General features: G+C 42.0%; 1 protein-coding gene across 5 annotated transcripts in view; it reads right to left on the reverse strand.

Annotated features, from left to right (window-relative positions):
• The window catches only part of fhdc2 (FH2 domain containing 2), a 100,610-nt gene that overhangs the window by 11,876 nt on the left and 70,066 nt on the right, over window positions 1–18,668 (reverse strand). For 4 of the 5 annotated variants that reach the window (XM_059977068.1, XM_059977067.1, XM_059977065.1 and 1 more), the window contains 3 exons: window positions 11,752–11,859; window positions 6,851–6,921; window positions 3,271–3,388 (listed from right to left, as the gene is read on the reverse strand). In XM_059977068.1, coding sequence (XP_059833051.1) covers window positions 3,271–3,388; window positions 6,851–6,921; window positions 11,752–11,859 — 297 coding nt within the window. The remainder of the gene's footprint in view (window positions 1–3,270; window positions 3,389–6,850; window positions 6,922–11,751; window positions 11,860–18,668) is intronic. The other variant, XM_059977066.1, reaches the window with a different exon arrangement.

Raw genomic sequence — 18,668 nt, forward strand, 5'->3', positions numbered from 1 at the left:
TAAGGAAGGTGGGCTCTGTTGCGGGCACAGAACTGGAGAGTATGACATCGGTGGCAGAGCAGAGGGCGCTGAGTAGGCTACGGTCAATCATGGAAAACCCTGAACATCCTCTGCATTGCACCATCCAGAGACAGAGAAGCAGTTTCAGCGGCAGGTTGCTGTCAATGCAATGCTCCTCAGACAGGATGAAGAGATCATTACTCCCCAACGCCATTCGGCTCTACAATTCAACCACCAGGGGCAAGACATGTTAAGTGCCGGGGTTAGGACTGAGCTTAAGTTACCACTCAATGCACTTTAGTAAACTATTTAAGAACTTTTTAAAAGCTATTTATTAATGCTTTTTGGGAGGGTGATTTTAGATGCATATATTTATACTGAGTTAAATACTGTATGTAATTAGTTTTGCTACAATAAGTGTATGGGACACTGGAAAAATGTTGAATTTCCCCTTGGGGATGAATAAAGTATCTATCTATTTATCTATCTAAATCAAGCTACTGGGGGTTGTTTTACTTGCAGGGAAATATATTGATAAATACCAGGCTGTTATTTCAAAATAACCAGTGACACCTTTGACAGAATTATCTGAGTTAACGAGAGCTAGTAATGAGTGGTTTCAATGATATTTGTCTATAGCTTTGAGTAAATTATTGCCTCAAGGTGTCTGTTATTGTAAAAACTGATCACATGGGTGATACTCCTGAGTACCAAGTCAACTTCCTTCACACATATTGTAAGCTTTCCCTTCTGTCTAGTTGAGTGACAGAACAGAAAACACCTTGTTCATTAAATGGTTTAAAATGAAGGTAAAAGACACCTAGGGGCCTAAAAAGATAACATTGTTAACTTGTACAATTATTTCTGCAAAGCAAAACAATAGAAGGCAAGGGAAGTCATTACCAAACTTTACAATGCTTTGATTAAACTGTGAATACTGCTGTTTCTGGGTGCCAGGAAACAAGGAAACATTCAGGCAATGAGAAGAACATGAGACATTTAGGTTTTCTGGACTGGAAGTAGGCATCAGAAAGCAGATTCAAAGATCAACAAAATGGCCAAGAATAGTGAAAGAGTCTCGGAGTATTATTTCACATTACAATGTGGATGTGGTTAAAGAAGGAAATGATTTAGAGTGGTAAGACATAATGAACTTCTAGATGAAGTAATGAAGACAAATATCCTGCGAATATATAACAATTACATTCCATAGAAGGACTACAGGATTTTTTCCTAGATCAATCTGCTAGATGAGCAGAAACACCTTTAGTCATTATTAATTGGTAAACTGAATTTTTAAACCACTTTTTGCAGTTTCTCTGTGTCCATGAATGCTTCTTTTCCTTTGCTACACAGATGCATGTAGCCTAAAGTTTAAAGTGAAATTTATCCACAAGTTAAAATACAAGAAACACTTTGAATTCATGTTACGGAAAGTTCAATATTTAAATTAATTGAATCAATCCACAAGAATAGAATTGTTCTAAAGCTTGATATTTGCTAGAATTTTTGAAGGCAATATCCTCTCAGGGACCTTTACATGAAACTGTATGGGAATGATGTTATTATTCAATCATTGCAGTTTATAACTGAATTCAGAAAAATGAGGGGTGACCTCATCTAAACTTATTGAATGGTGAAAGACCTTGATAGAGTTGATGCGGAGAGGATGTTTCCTATAAGTGGGAGAGGCACTGCCACACAATAGGCTGACTAAATATTTGCATTAATGAGTGGGTGTACAGGTGTGGCCACTGAGTGCATACTTCTAAAGTCTATAACAGCAGAAGAGAATATGGGACAAGCATTGCATTGAATAACGTTGACTTTCAGCAAACCTTTTTCTTTTGTCTTTCATATCACATCTCTTAGGCTGCATATGTTAACAATACAATCAAGGATTACCAAACATCAAAGTTTAAAATTCATTTGATTTCAAGGACTGTTGACACAATCATGGGGAAATACACCAGAGCTGGATATTTTCTGTAACAACCATATTATTTATACAACCTGACTGTTTATTTGTGACCAGTGGTACCCTTTCAAGAGATGCAGCCAAACAGAGATAGTATTTAAAACACAACTCCTCTGTCTGTTTATCATGATATCAAATATAGAAATTGTTGATATAACAGTAACTATAATGCCATTCATCCATAGGATCAAAGCTAGTGACTACTATCACAATAATGGATGTGAGTGTGTACTATTGCTATGGTGCCTCCAAAGATTGAGAGTTCAAATATGGCAATTTGTGTATTAGTGTCAGAGAATGGCCATTAAAACTTTGAGATTAACTTCAGAGTTTGAACCCAATATCTTGCCTCATCTGACAAAGTTAGCATATGCTGACTCTTAATGGTCCCAGCATAAGCAGAGATATAAACCATAACTCAAAACCAAACTAAAAAAAATAAGATGAAAGTCTAACATTTCTTTCCTTCCAGAAATGGACCAGAACCAGAAACTGTGATAAGCACAAAGTCCAAAATTTGTAATTGCAACAAAACTTACCTAAATGCTATGCTGCTAATTTTAATGTCAGAAATGAATGAGAGTAGACTTGATAGAGGTATACAAAATTATGAGAGGATAGACGGGGTGAATGCAAGCAGGCTTTTTCCACTGAAGTTGGGTAAAACTGGAACTAGAGGACATAGGTTAAGAGTGAAAGTATTGTTGCAGGAAAGCAGCATCCATCATCAGTGACCCACACCACCCAAGGCCATGCTCCCATCTTGCTGCTGCCATCAGGAAGATGGTCCAGGAGCTTCAGGACTCACTCCACCAGGTTCAGGAACAGTTATTACCCCTCAGCCATCAGGCTCTTGAAACAAAGGGGATAACTTCACTCAACTTCGTTTGCCCCATGTTTAAAATGTTCCCACAACCTATGGAATCACTTTCAAGGACCCTTCATCTCATGTTCTCAATATTTATTGCTAATTTATTTATTAAAATTATGAAAGGTGAAAAACTTAAGAGGAACCCGAGGGGAAATTTCACTCAGAGGATGGTGAGAGTGTGGAATGAGCTGACAGTGGGAGTGGTGGATGCAGGTTCGATTTTAATGCTTCAGATGAGTATGTAGATGGGAGGGGTGTGGAGGGCTAAGGTGCAGGTGCAGGCCAATAGGAGTAGGCAGATAATAGCCTGGCATGGACTAGATGGGACATAGGATCTCTTCTGGTGCAGTAGTGCTGTTTAACTCTGTAACTTGTATTAAATATTTATTTAATTTGTATTAAAATCTTAACCAAACTCTACCTGCAGGAATGATGTCATCTGAACTTCAAGCTCTGGATCTTCATGCAAATTTGTCCGCAGAGAATCAAGTCTTTCCTCCAGTTTATTCAGTTCTTCTGTCAACCCATCTTCAGATAATCTTGGATATTGAAGAGTGAGAAGTTAGCAAATTCACTTTGCTGTTTTTTTCTCAATATTACACTGTCATTTTGGAGCTCTTGTATTCATGCATTAAGTTTGCTGAAATGTAATTCAGACTCCATTACTCAAACAAATAATTTAATGTTCACTCCATATTACACACCTTATCACAATTCTGTCAGATTTCATCTTGGAATTGAAGCTGCTGAATGTGTCTGGTTTTCTATACTCATTACTAATAATTATTAACTGTCGATCTTGATACTAATATCATTTACTGTCAACCAATCAAGTCTTAGCTTACATTATCCTCTTTTCTCTTGTCCTGTCAATATCCTATCAGTATTATAGATGACTTGTTGGCTGAAATCCTCAGTCATCATCAAGGAATAATTTACTCTGCTTTCCAAAATAATAAAACTTTTTTATATAGGAATGTTATTCTAATATAATGGAGCATCTGGATAACAAAAACCCCTACATTAGACTCCAATTTACTACAGCACTGCCTTTCATACCACAATTCCACACAAACTTATCTATAAATTCCTAAACCTAGGACTTGGCACCTCCCAATGCAACTAGATCCTTGATCTCCTAACTAACAGAATGCAATCTGTAAGGATAAGCAGCAGCACTTCACATGATTATTCTCAGTTCTGGTGACCTGCAAGGCTGTATCCTCAGTGCCTTATTTTACTCTCTATACATTAACAATTGTGTAGTTAGATTTTGCTTAACATCAACTGTGGGATTGATTTTAAAAGCCGAGGGGTAATGTTGCAGCTATGTAGGACCCTGGACAGATCTCACTTGGAGTACTGTGCTCATTTCTGGTTACCTCACTACAGGAAGAATGTGGAAACCATAGAAAGGGTGCAGAGGAGATTTACAAGGATGTTGACTGGTTTGGGGAGCATGCCTTATGAGAATAGGTTGAGTGAACTCGGCCTTTTCTCCTTGGAGCGACAGAGGATGAGAGGTGACCTGACAGAGGTATACCAGATAATGAAAGGCATTGATCATGCGGACAGTCAGAGGCTTTTTCCAGGGCTGAAATAGCTTGCACGAGAGGGCATGGTTTTAAGGTGCTTGGAAGTAGGTACAGAGGAGATGTCAGGGGTAAGTTGTTTTTTTTTTAAAAATGCATAGAGAGGTGAGTGCGTAGAATGGGCTGCCAGCAGTGGTGGTGGAGGTGGAAATGATAGGGTCTTTTAAGAGACTTTTGGATAGGTACATGGAGCTTAGAAAAATAGAGGGCTATAGGTAAGCCTAGGTTGTTTGGTAAGGTCATGTTCGGTACAGATTTGTGGGCCGAAGGGCCTGTATTGTGCTGTAGGTTTTCTATGTTTCTATCACCTGCAAGCTCACAGGTGACAACATAGTGAGCCAGATGCCAAATGATTACAGATGGCATGCAGGGTGGATTCGGAGTGCCTAGTGGCACAACATCAAGACAACAACTCACTTAATGCCCATCAGGGCAATAGGGCAACAATGAAGGTCCTCCATCTCTGGCAGTGTTCAGGGATTCCTTCATCATGGCAGTAGCTTCCATTTTACTAAATTTTCACTACTGTCAGTCCCAGATGGAGATTCAAGAATACCATCACACTCAGATGTAAAAGGATCCTTCATTGCTGTTTCCAAATCAATTTTGTTTTATTAGTCAGGGTTGTTAGTCCTGAGCTGAACCCCCAAACTTGGAAGAGTGGTGGACCACTCTTTTTCTAGCCTCTACCTTTTGACCTGATTGGCATGGATGACCCATGACTCCAAACAACATGGCTTTGTGGGTCATGAGGCACAAAAGCCTCCAAACCACAACAAGGTTGTGGTGCTCTTGGAGGAAGACAACCACCTGTCCCTCAATGTCTGCAAAACAAAAGAGCTTGTCATTGACTTCAGGAAGTGGGAAGTTTATATCAATGTACTGAGGTGGAGATGTTTGAGTGCTTCAAGTTTCTCAGTGTACATATTACCAACATCTCGTCCTGAGTCCAGCCATGTGGATATCATGGTCAATGAAGCACAGCAGTACCTCTAGTTCCTCAGAAGGCCAAGGAAATGTGGGAAGTCTTCTATAATCCTCACTAATACAGCATTGAATTTGTCTACATTTCCTGCTGCCTTAGGAAAGCAGCCAAAGCAATTGAGGACCCCTCACACCCTGGCCAGTTTCTCTTCTTTTCCTTGATTCAGGCAAAAGCTTGAAAACATGCATCACCAGGCTCAAGGACAGTTTCAATCCTGCTGCTGTTAGGTCTTTTGAATGGATCTCTTATACAATAAAGATGAACTCTTGATCTCTCAGTCTACCTCGTCATGAACCTTGCACCTTATTTATGTGCATACACTGCCCTTTCTCTGTAATTGTGACACTACGTTCTGCTCTGCATTCTCTTATTGCTTTCCTTTAGAACTACTTTGATATAGATACGTTTGTAATGATCAATCTGATTGGCATGAAAAACCAAACTTTTCACTGTGACAATAAAAAATCAATTTCCAATATCGAATTAGCAGTGTATAACTTCACAAAAATGTGGCTAGTGATTAGATATATGTTAATATTTATTAATTGTTCTCCATGCAGCATAATATCTAAAAGCCCAGAAATCTAACTGCATAACATACTACCCTGGGAGAAAATTGCTCAACAAAGGATGACGTAAGCTTATTTTATTGCCAAATCATTGCAGGCCCCAATAATGAAACAGGAACAATACGATACACTGTAGCACTCAAAATTTCCACACAGATAGGATAAAGAGCAGAGAAGAAGGATTATAAAAAGTTTTCAGGATTCAGCCTAACAAAAATTTACAAGAGAAAATCAAGCAACACACACAACATTTGGAGAAACTCAGCAGGCCAGGCACCATCTATGGAGAAGAGTACAGCCGACATTTCGGGCTGAGACCCTTCAGCAGGACAAAACTTTTACTAAGTTTTACTAAGTTTTTACAGAATTTTACAAAGATATTTGATTTTAATGTGTGGCCATGTATTACATGCACTGGATATGTAAATGGATAGGCAAAGTTCAGAAGGTTATAATAGGCCAAATGCAGGGGACTGAGACTAGCCTAAAAGGGCACCTTAGTCAACATAGATGAGTTGGACTGAAGGGCCTATTTCAGTGCTGTATTATTCTATAAGTCTCTTATGTCTGTGAGAAAGACTTGACAAAGCTGCAAGAAATCCTGATATGAGATCACAGCCACATGAAGAGCAGTGCAAAAGTGCAAAATTAATTCAACTGTATTCAATCAATGTGCAATAAAAGCAAAAGCCACAAAGCGAGTGACAAAACATTTACAGGCAGAGGAAATTAGAGGCATTTCATATAGAAATGTTAGTGTTCACTAGTTGAGTCAGATTTGTAAGTTTGTGCATTCTGACTTCATTACTGCATGCCAATCTGAAGCAGGGCCGTGGGGAAGGAATTTCATCTTACCTAGCTGCTGCGCCAATGTGTTCCAGTTTATCCGGGAAGGAGAGAAGGTTTTTGTCTTTTTTTCCTGCTTCCTGTTGAAGAAAAAAATTATCATTCTTACAATGGAACGAGGTGGAACACAGTTCTGATGTCAAGAGACCCAAATTCACCAGAGTGAGGAACTCTGTTCCAAACCACAGAAATTTGAAAAAATCCCACATTTGCATATAATGTATTTGTGATTAATTTAAATAGCAAATTTTAAACTTCAGCCTCTGGAATTCAACATACTTTAGTGTCTACCAACAGTGTACCACTCAAATTTTGTTCTGCAGTTGATCTATGCTACGTGGACTAATATTCTGAGTAAAGATATATTGGGTTATTTTGTGCTTGAAGTTGACTTATTTATGAGTAGTGAAGAGGGAGCCTGCAAAGAGAACTGGTGAGAAAAAAAAGCTGCGGTAGCTGAAAATAAAAGCATAACCTGGCTGCAAAAAATAAGCCAACCTCACAGTTAAAACTTATTTTCCATACACTTGATACTTGTAATTAGGGAGTGTAATGTGCAATGATGCAATTGCCTTTTTTGCTCCGTGATGGAAAACCATCAAAGAACCACCCCATTATACACTCAGTGGTACTTTATTAGGTATAGAAGGTATCTAGTAAAATGGCCAGTGACTGTACTTACCGACTGTAGAATTGCTGATGTTTCTCTTTGAGGTTCATGCCTTAACTTACCATTCTGATAAATAAAACTATAAGTTCAGATGCCATTGAAATGAAATTTTCCTCCCAAAAGGAGAATTTAAATAACTCAAGTGAAATGACATGCATCAAAGTAAAGCAGTCACAATGTATCCCACAAATTGAAACACTTAAAATTAAAGGATATTAGTTTTGGACCACAATTTGACCGGGAGCTTCGAAGAGAAGAAAGCCTTCGCAAGTGCCTAAAAATGTAAAGGCTAGTAGACAAATGATTTATGATAGAACAACAACAGGATTGAGACTTTGGTTAAGATCCCTTCAAGGCCCAGAAGATCTCATCAGGAGCTGATTTATGTCAATTATAGGTCGACCACCACCAATCCAGAGTGAGTGGAGAGCCAGATTTGTGATTTTGCCAAATCACAGGTGGTTTGGATTAATTAAATTAACACCTCTAACCTACTCGATGATTAACTTACCCTTGGATAATAAAGAAAAAAGAAATAACAAATGAAAGCAACTAGAACATAGAAATCTACAGCACATTACAGGCCCTTCAGCCCACAATGTTGTTCCAACCATGTAACCTACTCTAGAAGCTGCCTAGAATTTCCCAATCGCATGACCCTCTATTTTTCTAAGCTCCATGTACCTATCCAAGAATCTTTTAAAAGACCCTATTCTATCTGCCTCTACTTCACCTTCACTGACCGTGCATTCCATGCACCAACCACTCCATATGAAAAACTTATCTCTGACATTCCCCTTGTACCTACATCCAAACACATTGAAACTGTGCCCTCTCATGTTAGCCATTTCAGCCCTGGGAAAAAGCCTCTGGTTGTCCACATGATCAATGTCTCTCATCATATTATACACCTCTATCAGATCACCTCTCATCCTCCATCGCATCAAGGTGAAAAGGTCGAGTTCACTCAACCTATTCTCATAAGGCACGCTGTCCAATCCAGGCAACATCCTTGTAAATCTCCTCTGCACTCTCTTTACATCCTTCCTGTAATGAGGTGACCGGAACTGAACATAGTAATCCAAGTGGGGTCTAACTAAGGTCTTACATAGTTGTAACATTACCTCACAACTCTTGAACTTAATCCCACTCTTGATGAAGGCCACCACACCATATGCCTTCTTAACAACAACACAATGCAGCAGCAGCTATGGACACAGATCCCAAGATCTCGCTGATCCTCCACACTGCCAAGTCTCTTAACATTAATATTATATTCTGTCTTCAAATTTGACCTACCAAAATGAACCACTTCACACTTATTTCATAAATTCCTGTACTGGTTTGCCAGAGTCAACTGCACTCTGTAGCCACTTTATAAACAAAGAGTGATATTTAGGCTTCAAAGTGCATAATATCCTATTGTCCAGGGGTTGAATTAATGATGTACAATTAGGTGGTGGATAGATACTGTAAACATTATTCTTTGCTAAGGATTCTGCTTTTAGATGTGCAGAGCAGTATTAGGGCAATGTAACTGGTTGATATGTTCATAATTCACAGCCACCAACATTGAGTTAGGGTCTACTTTAAGAGGTGGGTCTCAAGTGACGACGGAATTTCATAAAGGGCTTTTAGCACGCTTTGTGTTCAGGTTTTGGAGTTCAATAAAATGTATTATGGTTTTCCCTTAAACATAAAAGCATTAGAGCAGCCCAACACAGTGACATGATCTTTTGATGCTTTATAACTTGTTGCTGATACTGCATCCTCTGTAGTCAGTGTCCACCTTGGAGTACAATGCCAATATAAGGCCTTTCCGTTCGCATTATAGACTTGCTCAGGACTTAAATTTTCATCAGAAACTAACTTAGCAAACTCAGCAGCTGCTTCTTTATCTGCTGACCATTTTTCACCCACACTGCATGAAGTTTTATGCCATGTGGCTGATTGGAAACATTGATGCCACCCTTCACTGTCATCACACTCCTAATCCAGTCTGAATTCTTCATGAAATAATTTCACTTGTTCCTCCACCATCTCTCCTAATGGTTCTACACCTTCGCTATGGAATTTAACCCACTTTATGAGAACTTTATCTAGTTGTGAACATCTTCCATCTTCATTGTTTTCCTTATGCATGTCTGTTTTTTTGATTCACTGTCAGCAAAGAACTGGAGCAGCTTTTCTTTATATCATAAACTGTGGAAGAGCCATTCCACAGAACCATTCCATCATGGTTGATTTATTATTCCTCTCAACCCTATTCTCCTGCCTTCTCCCTGTAACCTTTAACACCCTTACTAATCAACAACTTATCTACTTCTGCTTTAAATACACCCAAGCTTCCATAGTTGTCTGTGGTAATGAATTCCATAAATTCACCACCCTCTGGCAAAAGAAATTCCTTATCTCAACAACAAAATACAAAAAATTATAATAAAATATATACACTTTTAATCTTGAGTGTTGTATTTTGAGGGGAAAGATGGTGCTCAGGCACTCTTCATGCACTCAAAGATTCAAATGTATTTATTATAAAAGAATGTTGCAGATTTGTTTGCTTGCCGGCAGACACAAAGGAAGGAACCCAAAAGAATCCAATTTAAAAAATAAGACCAAACACCTGTGCTCACAGAGAAAGAGAAAAAAACGCAAAACAAATCATATAAGCAATAGAAGTGAGCAACAACAACAGCATTCCAAACCAAACTGAATCCTTAGATGCAAATTCTTGGAGCAGCCCAAAGCCTTGGTATTCACTTCATCATGTTAACAGGGCAAATCACCACAAAATTCGCAGACATGAAGCACAGCAACCGGGCAGTCTCACAGCTTTGGCATTGTGGAGAGAGGAGCCCCCAGACTATCAGGGCTGGCATTTAAATTGTCCAAACCTCACACTGGCACTTAGCCCAGCTGCGGCGAATCACTCCACGCCTAGATGGCGTTGCCTGGGAAGCCGTTTCTGACTTCCCATTCGGCTCGGCGCCCAGAGCGATCCAACCTTGCCCAACACCTTGCCTTCCAGTCTATCTGGGCTGGCAGTGTACCGTGCCTCACGTTAGGACCTGGGTCTCACCGCGGCAAATCGCTCCGAGCTTAGAACATGCTGCCTAATGATTCGCTTTGGACCTGGGTTTCTGTGCCAAAGAAGCTCTTGACCTTGCCAAATGAACCCGGTGCTTAGAGCGATCCACCCTCGTACCCGGGTTAGCAGGGTGGGCATTGGAAATCCCCTGTCCTGTCTTCTCCTCTCCGAATCATCCACTCCAACCAGCATGGCTCCAGTTCCAAGTGAACCCATTTTACAGCGCACCGGCAGGGTGAATCTGGAGAATTCACTTTGCCTTCTCTCACCTCTTCATTGTTTGCGGTGATAATACACCATAATTTTTCTTCAAAAAGTTTTATTAGTAATATTTTTAATCAAATTCCTCTGCTTTCGAACCACCAGTAGGCTGTCACATGTCTTCGGTAGCACCGTCTTAAGCATTGGTGATGTAGAGTGAATTGCTGGTTGTTCTCCTGGGTTAACAGCTGTTGATTGAGGAGCTGAAGGCCGAGAGAAAGACGAGTCTGGGTGCAACATGGTAGCAGGGAAGAGGCACAGAACTGTGATTCTTCCACTGGCTTTGCAGCTGGCTTAGTTTTAATAAAGAACTCTCACAGGCAGAAGAATATCTCTGTATGCACTTGTGCTGTTTTGGAGGCATTTCAAATCTTTCTGGTGCAGCTCTGGTCTGGGACCGCCCTTGTGAGTTTGCAGGTCCACAGATAGTAAATCAACAGATAATGAGGTCATTGTGTCTAAACCTTTACAGATTAGAAACATGCAGTTTTTTGACAGACTGAATATTTTATATAAATTATCTGGTAAAATTCGTTTGAATTCTTTTCATTCCATTTATACTCTGCATAACTTCATTGAAGACTTATTCCGGCAGTGCTGCCTCTGTTGGGACCTGTACTCACAATTGCTTGACTTGGAAATGAGAGTGCTTTCCTTGAGCTGTTGATGTAATCATAAAGCATTTGCTACTGTGTTTCATCCAAACAACACAATTCAGTAAACCCATTAAATTCAAGATTTTGTTGAAACAGTTCTTTTTTCCTGACATTCAAACAAGGGAAGTTATTATTTTTATTGCATTTCCATTTCCAAGCCAGCAACAAAACAACCAACTTTACACGTAGAAGGAATTTATAGTAAGGTCTTCTTTTACTTTAGAATGCTCACCATGGCCACAAAGTGCATTAGGTTCATGCCAGGTTTATTTGCTTTGATGTCAGCGAGTTTCAATAACGAAGCAATGCGAAATCCTGCAGCATTTCCTGAATATCCTCCCTGTAAATGGAATAACGACAATAGGGGAATGTGAATGGTGACAAAAAAACCTGTGTGATTTGCTTTTGTACTGAGAACTGTTGGAAAGCGCTGATACCTCAATTAGCACTATTCGCAGGGTAATAATTTCTAACAGCACTATTGATCCTCCAGGACGAACACATACCTGCTGGCTCCCTTTGTACTTGAGTAAATGGAATCCTGGTGCCAAACTCTCTCCAGTCACTCCCAAGAGTTAAGGGAGAGAAGACAAGCAAACTGGTGCTGGGACGGCTGGGAAAAGCAGTGTCAATGTCTGGTGGTTCTGGGTCTGTATTCACTAAAATTCAGAAGAATGAGGGGTGACCCATTTGAAAACTATTGAATGGTGAAAGGCCTTGATAGAATGGATGTGGAGAGGATGTTTCCTATGGTGAGAGAGTCTAAGACCAGAGGACACAGCCTCAGAATAGAGGGGCGTCCTTTTAGAATGGAGATGAAAAGGAATATCATTAGCCAGAGAGTGGTGAATCTGTTTACTCTTTGCCACAGGCAGCGGTGGAGGCTAAGTCTTTATGTATATTTAAGGCAAAAGTTGATATATTGTTGATTGGTCAGGGCATGAAGGGAATTGAGGAGAAGGCAGGAGATTGAGGTTACGAGGAAAATTGTATGAGCCATGATGAAATGGTGGAGCAGATGTGATGGGCCAAATGGCCTAATTCTGCTCCTATATCTTATGGTCTTATCTGAGATGTGGAGCTCAGGCTGCACTCTGACCATGATATTATTGTGGACTGGCAGCATCTGCACCATGGGTTGATACACTGTCTGGATCCTAAAATTCCTCTCACTACAGCTCTCCGCAGTCCAGCGATCGTCACTGACCTTATTTCCGTACCTATCAGAATGTGATGCTATGGACAGCTTGTCAATGCATGGAGTAGCTGATCATACCCAGCAATGGCCATACTCTCCAAGTTGATCAGAATGTAACTATGAGCTCAGCTTAGCACTGAGTGGCCACACAGCTCTCCCTAGACAGCCCAAGGCCAGAAATCACAGACAACTTCTTGTTACTGAGCCATGAGTGATTTATTATTAAACTCATGCTCACTTCCCAGCAGAGCAAAACACTTCTCTCGAAGTAAAGCTGATTGCATTAGTGCTGTCATTCTGGGAGTGCATCTTGAGTGCTAAGCGAGGGACCAGTGTGGTTTGTTAGTATTCTGCTGTGTAAAGTGGTAACACTGTTAGAAGCAGGAAGCCTGAATGTGATTGAAAACAGCATGATTACCAGGAAGTCCTCAATGTATTTAGAGACTGAGTGTAGGTTTTATTTTCAACAGATCAATGCACACTCCACACAATATTCCATTACATCAGTCCAAGGGAAATAAACATAGAATGGGGTGACTGAATCACAACCAATAACTTATTTCCATCATGAAAAATCAAAGATCCTGACTTCTAGTTACCAAAGATTTCAATTCTCCATCCCACTCACACTTTGACATCTCTGCCTTCAGTCCCCTATTTTGCTCCAGCATATTCAAGGCAAGCTTGATGAACAGCACCTCACCTTCTAAGACCATAAGACATAGGAGCAGAATTAGGCCACACGGCCTATCAAGTCTGCTCTATCATTTCTTTATGGCTGATTTATTATCCTCTTAACCCCATTCTCCTGCTTTCTGCCCATAACCTTTGAAACCTTGATAAATCCAAAACCTATCAACCTCTACATAGAACAATACAGCAAGTGCAGGCCATTCGGCCCACAATGTCCTGCCAACTCTTAAACCCTGCCTCCCATATAACCCTCCACCTTAAATTCCTGCATATACCTCTCTAGTAGTCTCTTAAATTTCACTAGTGTATCTGCCTCCACCACTGACTCAGACAGTGCATTCCACACACCAACCACTCTCTGAGTAAAAAACCTTTCTCTAATATCCCGCTTGAACTTTCCTCCCCTTATCTTAAAGCCATGTCCTCTTGTATTGAGCAGAGGTGCCCTGGGGAAGAGGCGCTGGCTGTCCACTCTATCTATTCCTCATAATATCTTGTATACCTCTATCATGTCTCCTCTCATCCTCCTTCTCTCCAGAGAAGAAACCCCTAGCTCCCTTAATCTCTGATCATAATCCATACTCTCTAAACCAAGCAGCAGCCTGGTAAATCTCCTCTGTACCCTTTCCAATGCTTCCACAGCCTTCCTATAGTGAGGCAACCAGAACTGGACACAGTACTCCAAGTGTGGCCTAACCAGAGTTTTATACAGCTGTATCATTACCCAGCTACTTTTACAGCTGTATCATTATCCCTCAACTTATGAAAGCTAACACCCCATAAACTTTCTTAACTACCCTATTTACCTGTGAGGCAACTTTTAGCGATCTGTGGACATGTACCCCCCAGATCTCTCTGCTCCTCCACATTCCCAAGTATCCTGCCATTTACTTTGTACTCTGCCTTGGAGTTTGTCCTTCCAAAGTGTACTACCTCCAGGTTGAACTCCATCTGCCACTTCTCAGCCCACTTCTGCATCCTATCAATGTCTCTCTGCAATCTTCGACAATCCTCTACACTATCCACAACACCACCAACCTTTGTGTCATCTGCAAACTTGCCAACCCAGCCTTCCACCCCCACATCCATGTTGTTAATAAAAATCACGAGAAGTAGAGGTCCCAGAACTGATCCTTGTGGGACACCACTAGTCACAACCCTCCAATCTGAATGTACTCCCTCCACCACGACCCTCTGCTTTCTGCAGGCAAGTCAATTCTGAATCCACCTGGCCAAACTTCCCTGGATCCCATGCCTTCTGACTTTGAATAAGCCTAATGTGGTACCTTGGCAAATGCCTTACTAAGATCCATATAGATCGCATCCACTGCACTACCCTCATCTATATGCCTGGTCACCTCCTCAAAGAACTCTATCAGGCTTATTAGGCACGATCTGCCCTTCAAAAAGCCATGCTGTCTGTCCCTGATCAGACCATGATTCTCTAAATGCCCATAGATTCTATCTCTGAGAATCTTTTCCAACAGCTTTCCCACCACAGACGTAAGACTCACTGGTTTATAATTACCCGAACTATCCCTACTATCTTTTTCAAACAAGGGGACATTTGCCTCCCTCCAATCCTCCAGCACCATTCTTGTAGACAATGAGGCCATAAAGATCCTAGCCAGAGGCTCAGCAATCTCTTCCCTCGCCTCGTGGAGCAGCCTGGGGAATATTCCATCAGGCCCCGAGAACTTATCCGTCCTAAAGTATTTTAACAACTCCAACACCTCTTCTCCCTTAACATCAACATACTTCAGAACCAACCTCACCCATATTGTCCTCACCGTCATCAAATTCCCTCTCATTGGTGAATACCGAAGAGAAGTATTCATTGAGGACCTCGCTCACTTCCATAGCCTCCAGGTACATCTTCCCACCTTTATCTCTAATCGGTCCTACCTTCACTCCTGTCAACCTTTTGTTCTTCACATAATTGAAGAATGCCTTGGGGTTTTCCTTTACCCTACTCGCCAAGGCTTTCTCATGCCCCCTTCTTGCTCTCCTCAGCCCCTTCCTAAGCTCCTTTCTTGCTAACCTATATTCCTCAATAGGCTCATCTGATCCTTGCTTCCTAAACCTCATGTATGCTGCCTTCTTCCATCTGACTAGATTCTCCACTTCACTTGTCACCCATGGTTCCTTCACCCTACCATTCTTCATCTTCCTCACCGGGACAAATTTATCCCTAACATCCTGCAAGAGATCCCTAAACATCGACCACATGTCCATAGTACATTTCCCTGCAATTCACATCTGCAAGTTCTAGCCTCATAATTTGCCCTTCCCCAATTAAAACTTTTCCTGTCCTCTCTGATTCTATCCTTTTCCATGACAATGTTAAAGGCCAGGGAGCGATGGTCACTGTCCCCCAGATGCTCACCCACTGACAGATCTGTGACCTGACCCAGTTCGTTACCTAATACTAGATCTAGTATGGCATTCCTCCAAGTTGGCCTGCCAACATACTGTGACAGGAACCCGTCCTGGACAAACTTAACGGAATTTGCCCTGTCTAAACCATTGGAAATAATCAGGTGCCAATCAATATTAGGGAAATTAAAGTCACCCATGATAACAACCCTGTTATTCTTGCACCTTTCCAAAATCTGCCTCCCAATCTGCTCCTCGGTATCTTTGCTGCTACCAGGGGGCCTATAGAATACTCCCAATAGAATAACTGCTCCCTTCCTGTTCCTGACTTCTACCCATACTGACTCAAAAGAGGATCCTGCTACATTACCCACCCTTTCTGCAGCTGTAATAGTATCCCTGACCAGTAATGCCACCCCTCCTCCCCTTCCCCCCCTCTCTATCCCTTTTAAAGAACTGAAATCCAGGAATATTGAGAATCCATTCCTGCCTTGGTGCCAGCCAAGTCTCCGTAATGGCCACTACATCATAATTCCATGTATGTATCCAAGCTCTCACTTCATTACCTTTGTTCCTGATGCTTCTTGCATTGAAGTACACTCATTTTAGCCCTTCTACCTTTACACCCTTTATTCTGTTTCTTGTTCCTCAAAGCCTCTTTATATGCTAAATCTAGCTTTTCTCCATGAACTATACTTGCAGCTCTCGCATGACTTTTATCCTTCTCCACCTCACTATCTGCTCTGACACTCTGGTTTCCCTCTCCCTGCAAATATAGTTTAAACCCCCCCAGAGCAGCACTAGAAACCTTCCCGCAAGGATGTTAGTCCCTCTCCAGTTCAGGTGCAACCCGTCCCATCGGAACAGGTCCCACCTCCTTGGAACAAGGCCCAATTGTCCAGAAACATGAAGCTCTCCTTTCTGCATCAACTCCTTAGCCATGTATTTACAGTCAGACAGAGAGACATACTTTATTGATCCTGAGGGAAATTTGGTTTCGTTACAGTTGTGTCAACCAAGATTAGTGTAGAAATATAGCAATATAAATCCATAAATAATTAAATAATAATAGGTTAATCATGCCAAGTGGAAATAAGTCCAGGACCAGCCTATTGGCTCAGGGTGTCTGACACTCCGAGGGAGGAGTTGTAAAGTTTGATGGCCACAGACAGGAATGACTTCCTATGACGCTCAGTGTTATATCTCGGTGGAATGAGTCTCTGGCTGAATGTACTCCTGTGCCTAACCAGTACATTATGGAGTGGATGGGAGTCATTGTCCAAGATGGCATGCAACTTGGACAGCATCCTCTTCTCAGATACCACCGTCAGAGAGTCCAGGTCCACCCCCACAACATCACTGGCCTTACGAATCAGATTGTTGATTCTGTTGGTGTCTGCTACCCTCAGCCTGCTGCCCCAGCACACAACAGCAAACATGATAGCACTGGCCACCACAGACTCATAGAACATTCTCAGCATCGTCCGGCAGATGTTAAAGGACCTCAGTCTCCTCAGGAAATAGAGATGGCTCTGACCCTTCTTGTAGACAGCCTCAGTGTTCTTTGACCATCCAGTTTATTGTCAATTTGTATCCCCATGTATTTGTAATCCTCCACCATGTCCACACCAACCCCTTGGATGGAAACAGGGGTCACCGGTGCCTTAGCCCTCCTCAGGTCTACCACCAGCTCCTTAGTCTTTTTCACATTAAGCTGCAGATGATTCTGCTCACACCATGTGACAAAGTTTCCCAACGTAGCCCTGTACTCAGCCTTATCTCCCTTGCTGATGCATCCAACTATGGCAGAGTATTCAGAAAACTTCTGAAGATGGCAAGACTCTGTGCAGTCGTTGAAGTCCGAGGTGTAGATGGTGAAGAGAAAGGGAGATAGGACAGTCCCCTGTGGAGCCCCACTGCTGCTGACCACTCTGTGTGACACACAGTGTTGCAAGCGCACGTACTGTGGTCTGCCAGTCAGGTGATCAATAATCCATGACACCAGGGAAGCATCCACCTGCATCACTGTCAGCTTCTCACCCAGCAGAGCAGGCAGCAGGAGCAGGGTTGCATTATCTCCCTATTTTTGGCCTCACTAGCACGTGGCACAGGTAACAATCCTAACAACCCTGGAGGTCCTGTCCTTCAACTTTGCACCTACCTTTCTAAACTCTCTTTGCAGGACCTCCTCCTTCTTCCTGTCCATGTCATTGGTCCCTACATGGACCACGACATCTGGCTGCTCACCTTCCCTCTTGAGAATACTGAGAACTTGATCTGAAATATCGTGGATCCTGGCACCAGGGAGGCAACAGACCATCCTGGATTCTCCATCTCTTCCACAGAACCTCCTACCTGTCCCCCTAACTATCGAATCTTTTATCACTACTGCTCTCCTCTTTTCCCTCCTTCCCTTCTGAGCTGACAGTCCAGTCTCGGTGCCAGAGACTACAACTTGTCCCTGGTAGGTCGTCCCCACCAACAGTATCCAAAACGGTATACTTATTATTGATGGGAACGGCCACAGGGATGCTCTGCTCATTCTGTCTTTTCCCCTTCTCTCTCCTGAATCTTAGGGGTGACTATCTCCCTGTAACTCCTGTCTATTTCTGCCTCTGCCTCCTGAATGATCTGACGTTCATCCAGCTCCAGTTCCCTAACTCGGTTTGTCAGGAGCTGCAGCTGGATGCACCTTTTACAGGTGTAGTCATCAGGGAAGCTGTGCTTGCCCTAACTTCCCACATACTGCAAACAGAGCACTCGACTGCCCTAACTGCTGCCTCCATTACCTACTCCTAAGCTAATTAGAGTTATTAGAGGAGCTTACCCGGCCTTACCCGACTGGGAGCAAGCTCGTCCTCAGCCTCTGCTTGCCGAAGCCT

Source organism: Hypanus sabinus, chromosome 8, assembly GCF_030144855.1.
Source record: "Hypanus sabinus isolate sHypSab1 chromosome 8, sHypSab1.hap1, whole genome shotgun sequence".
Lineage (NCBI taxonomy): Eukaryota > Metazoa > Chordata > Chondrichthyes > Myliobatiformes > Dasyatidae > Hypanus > Hypanus sabinus.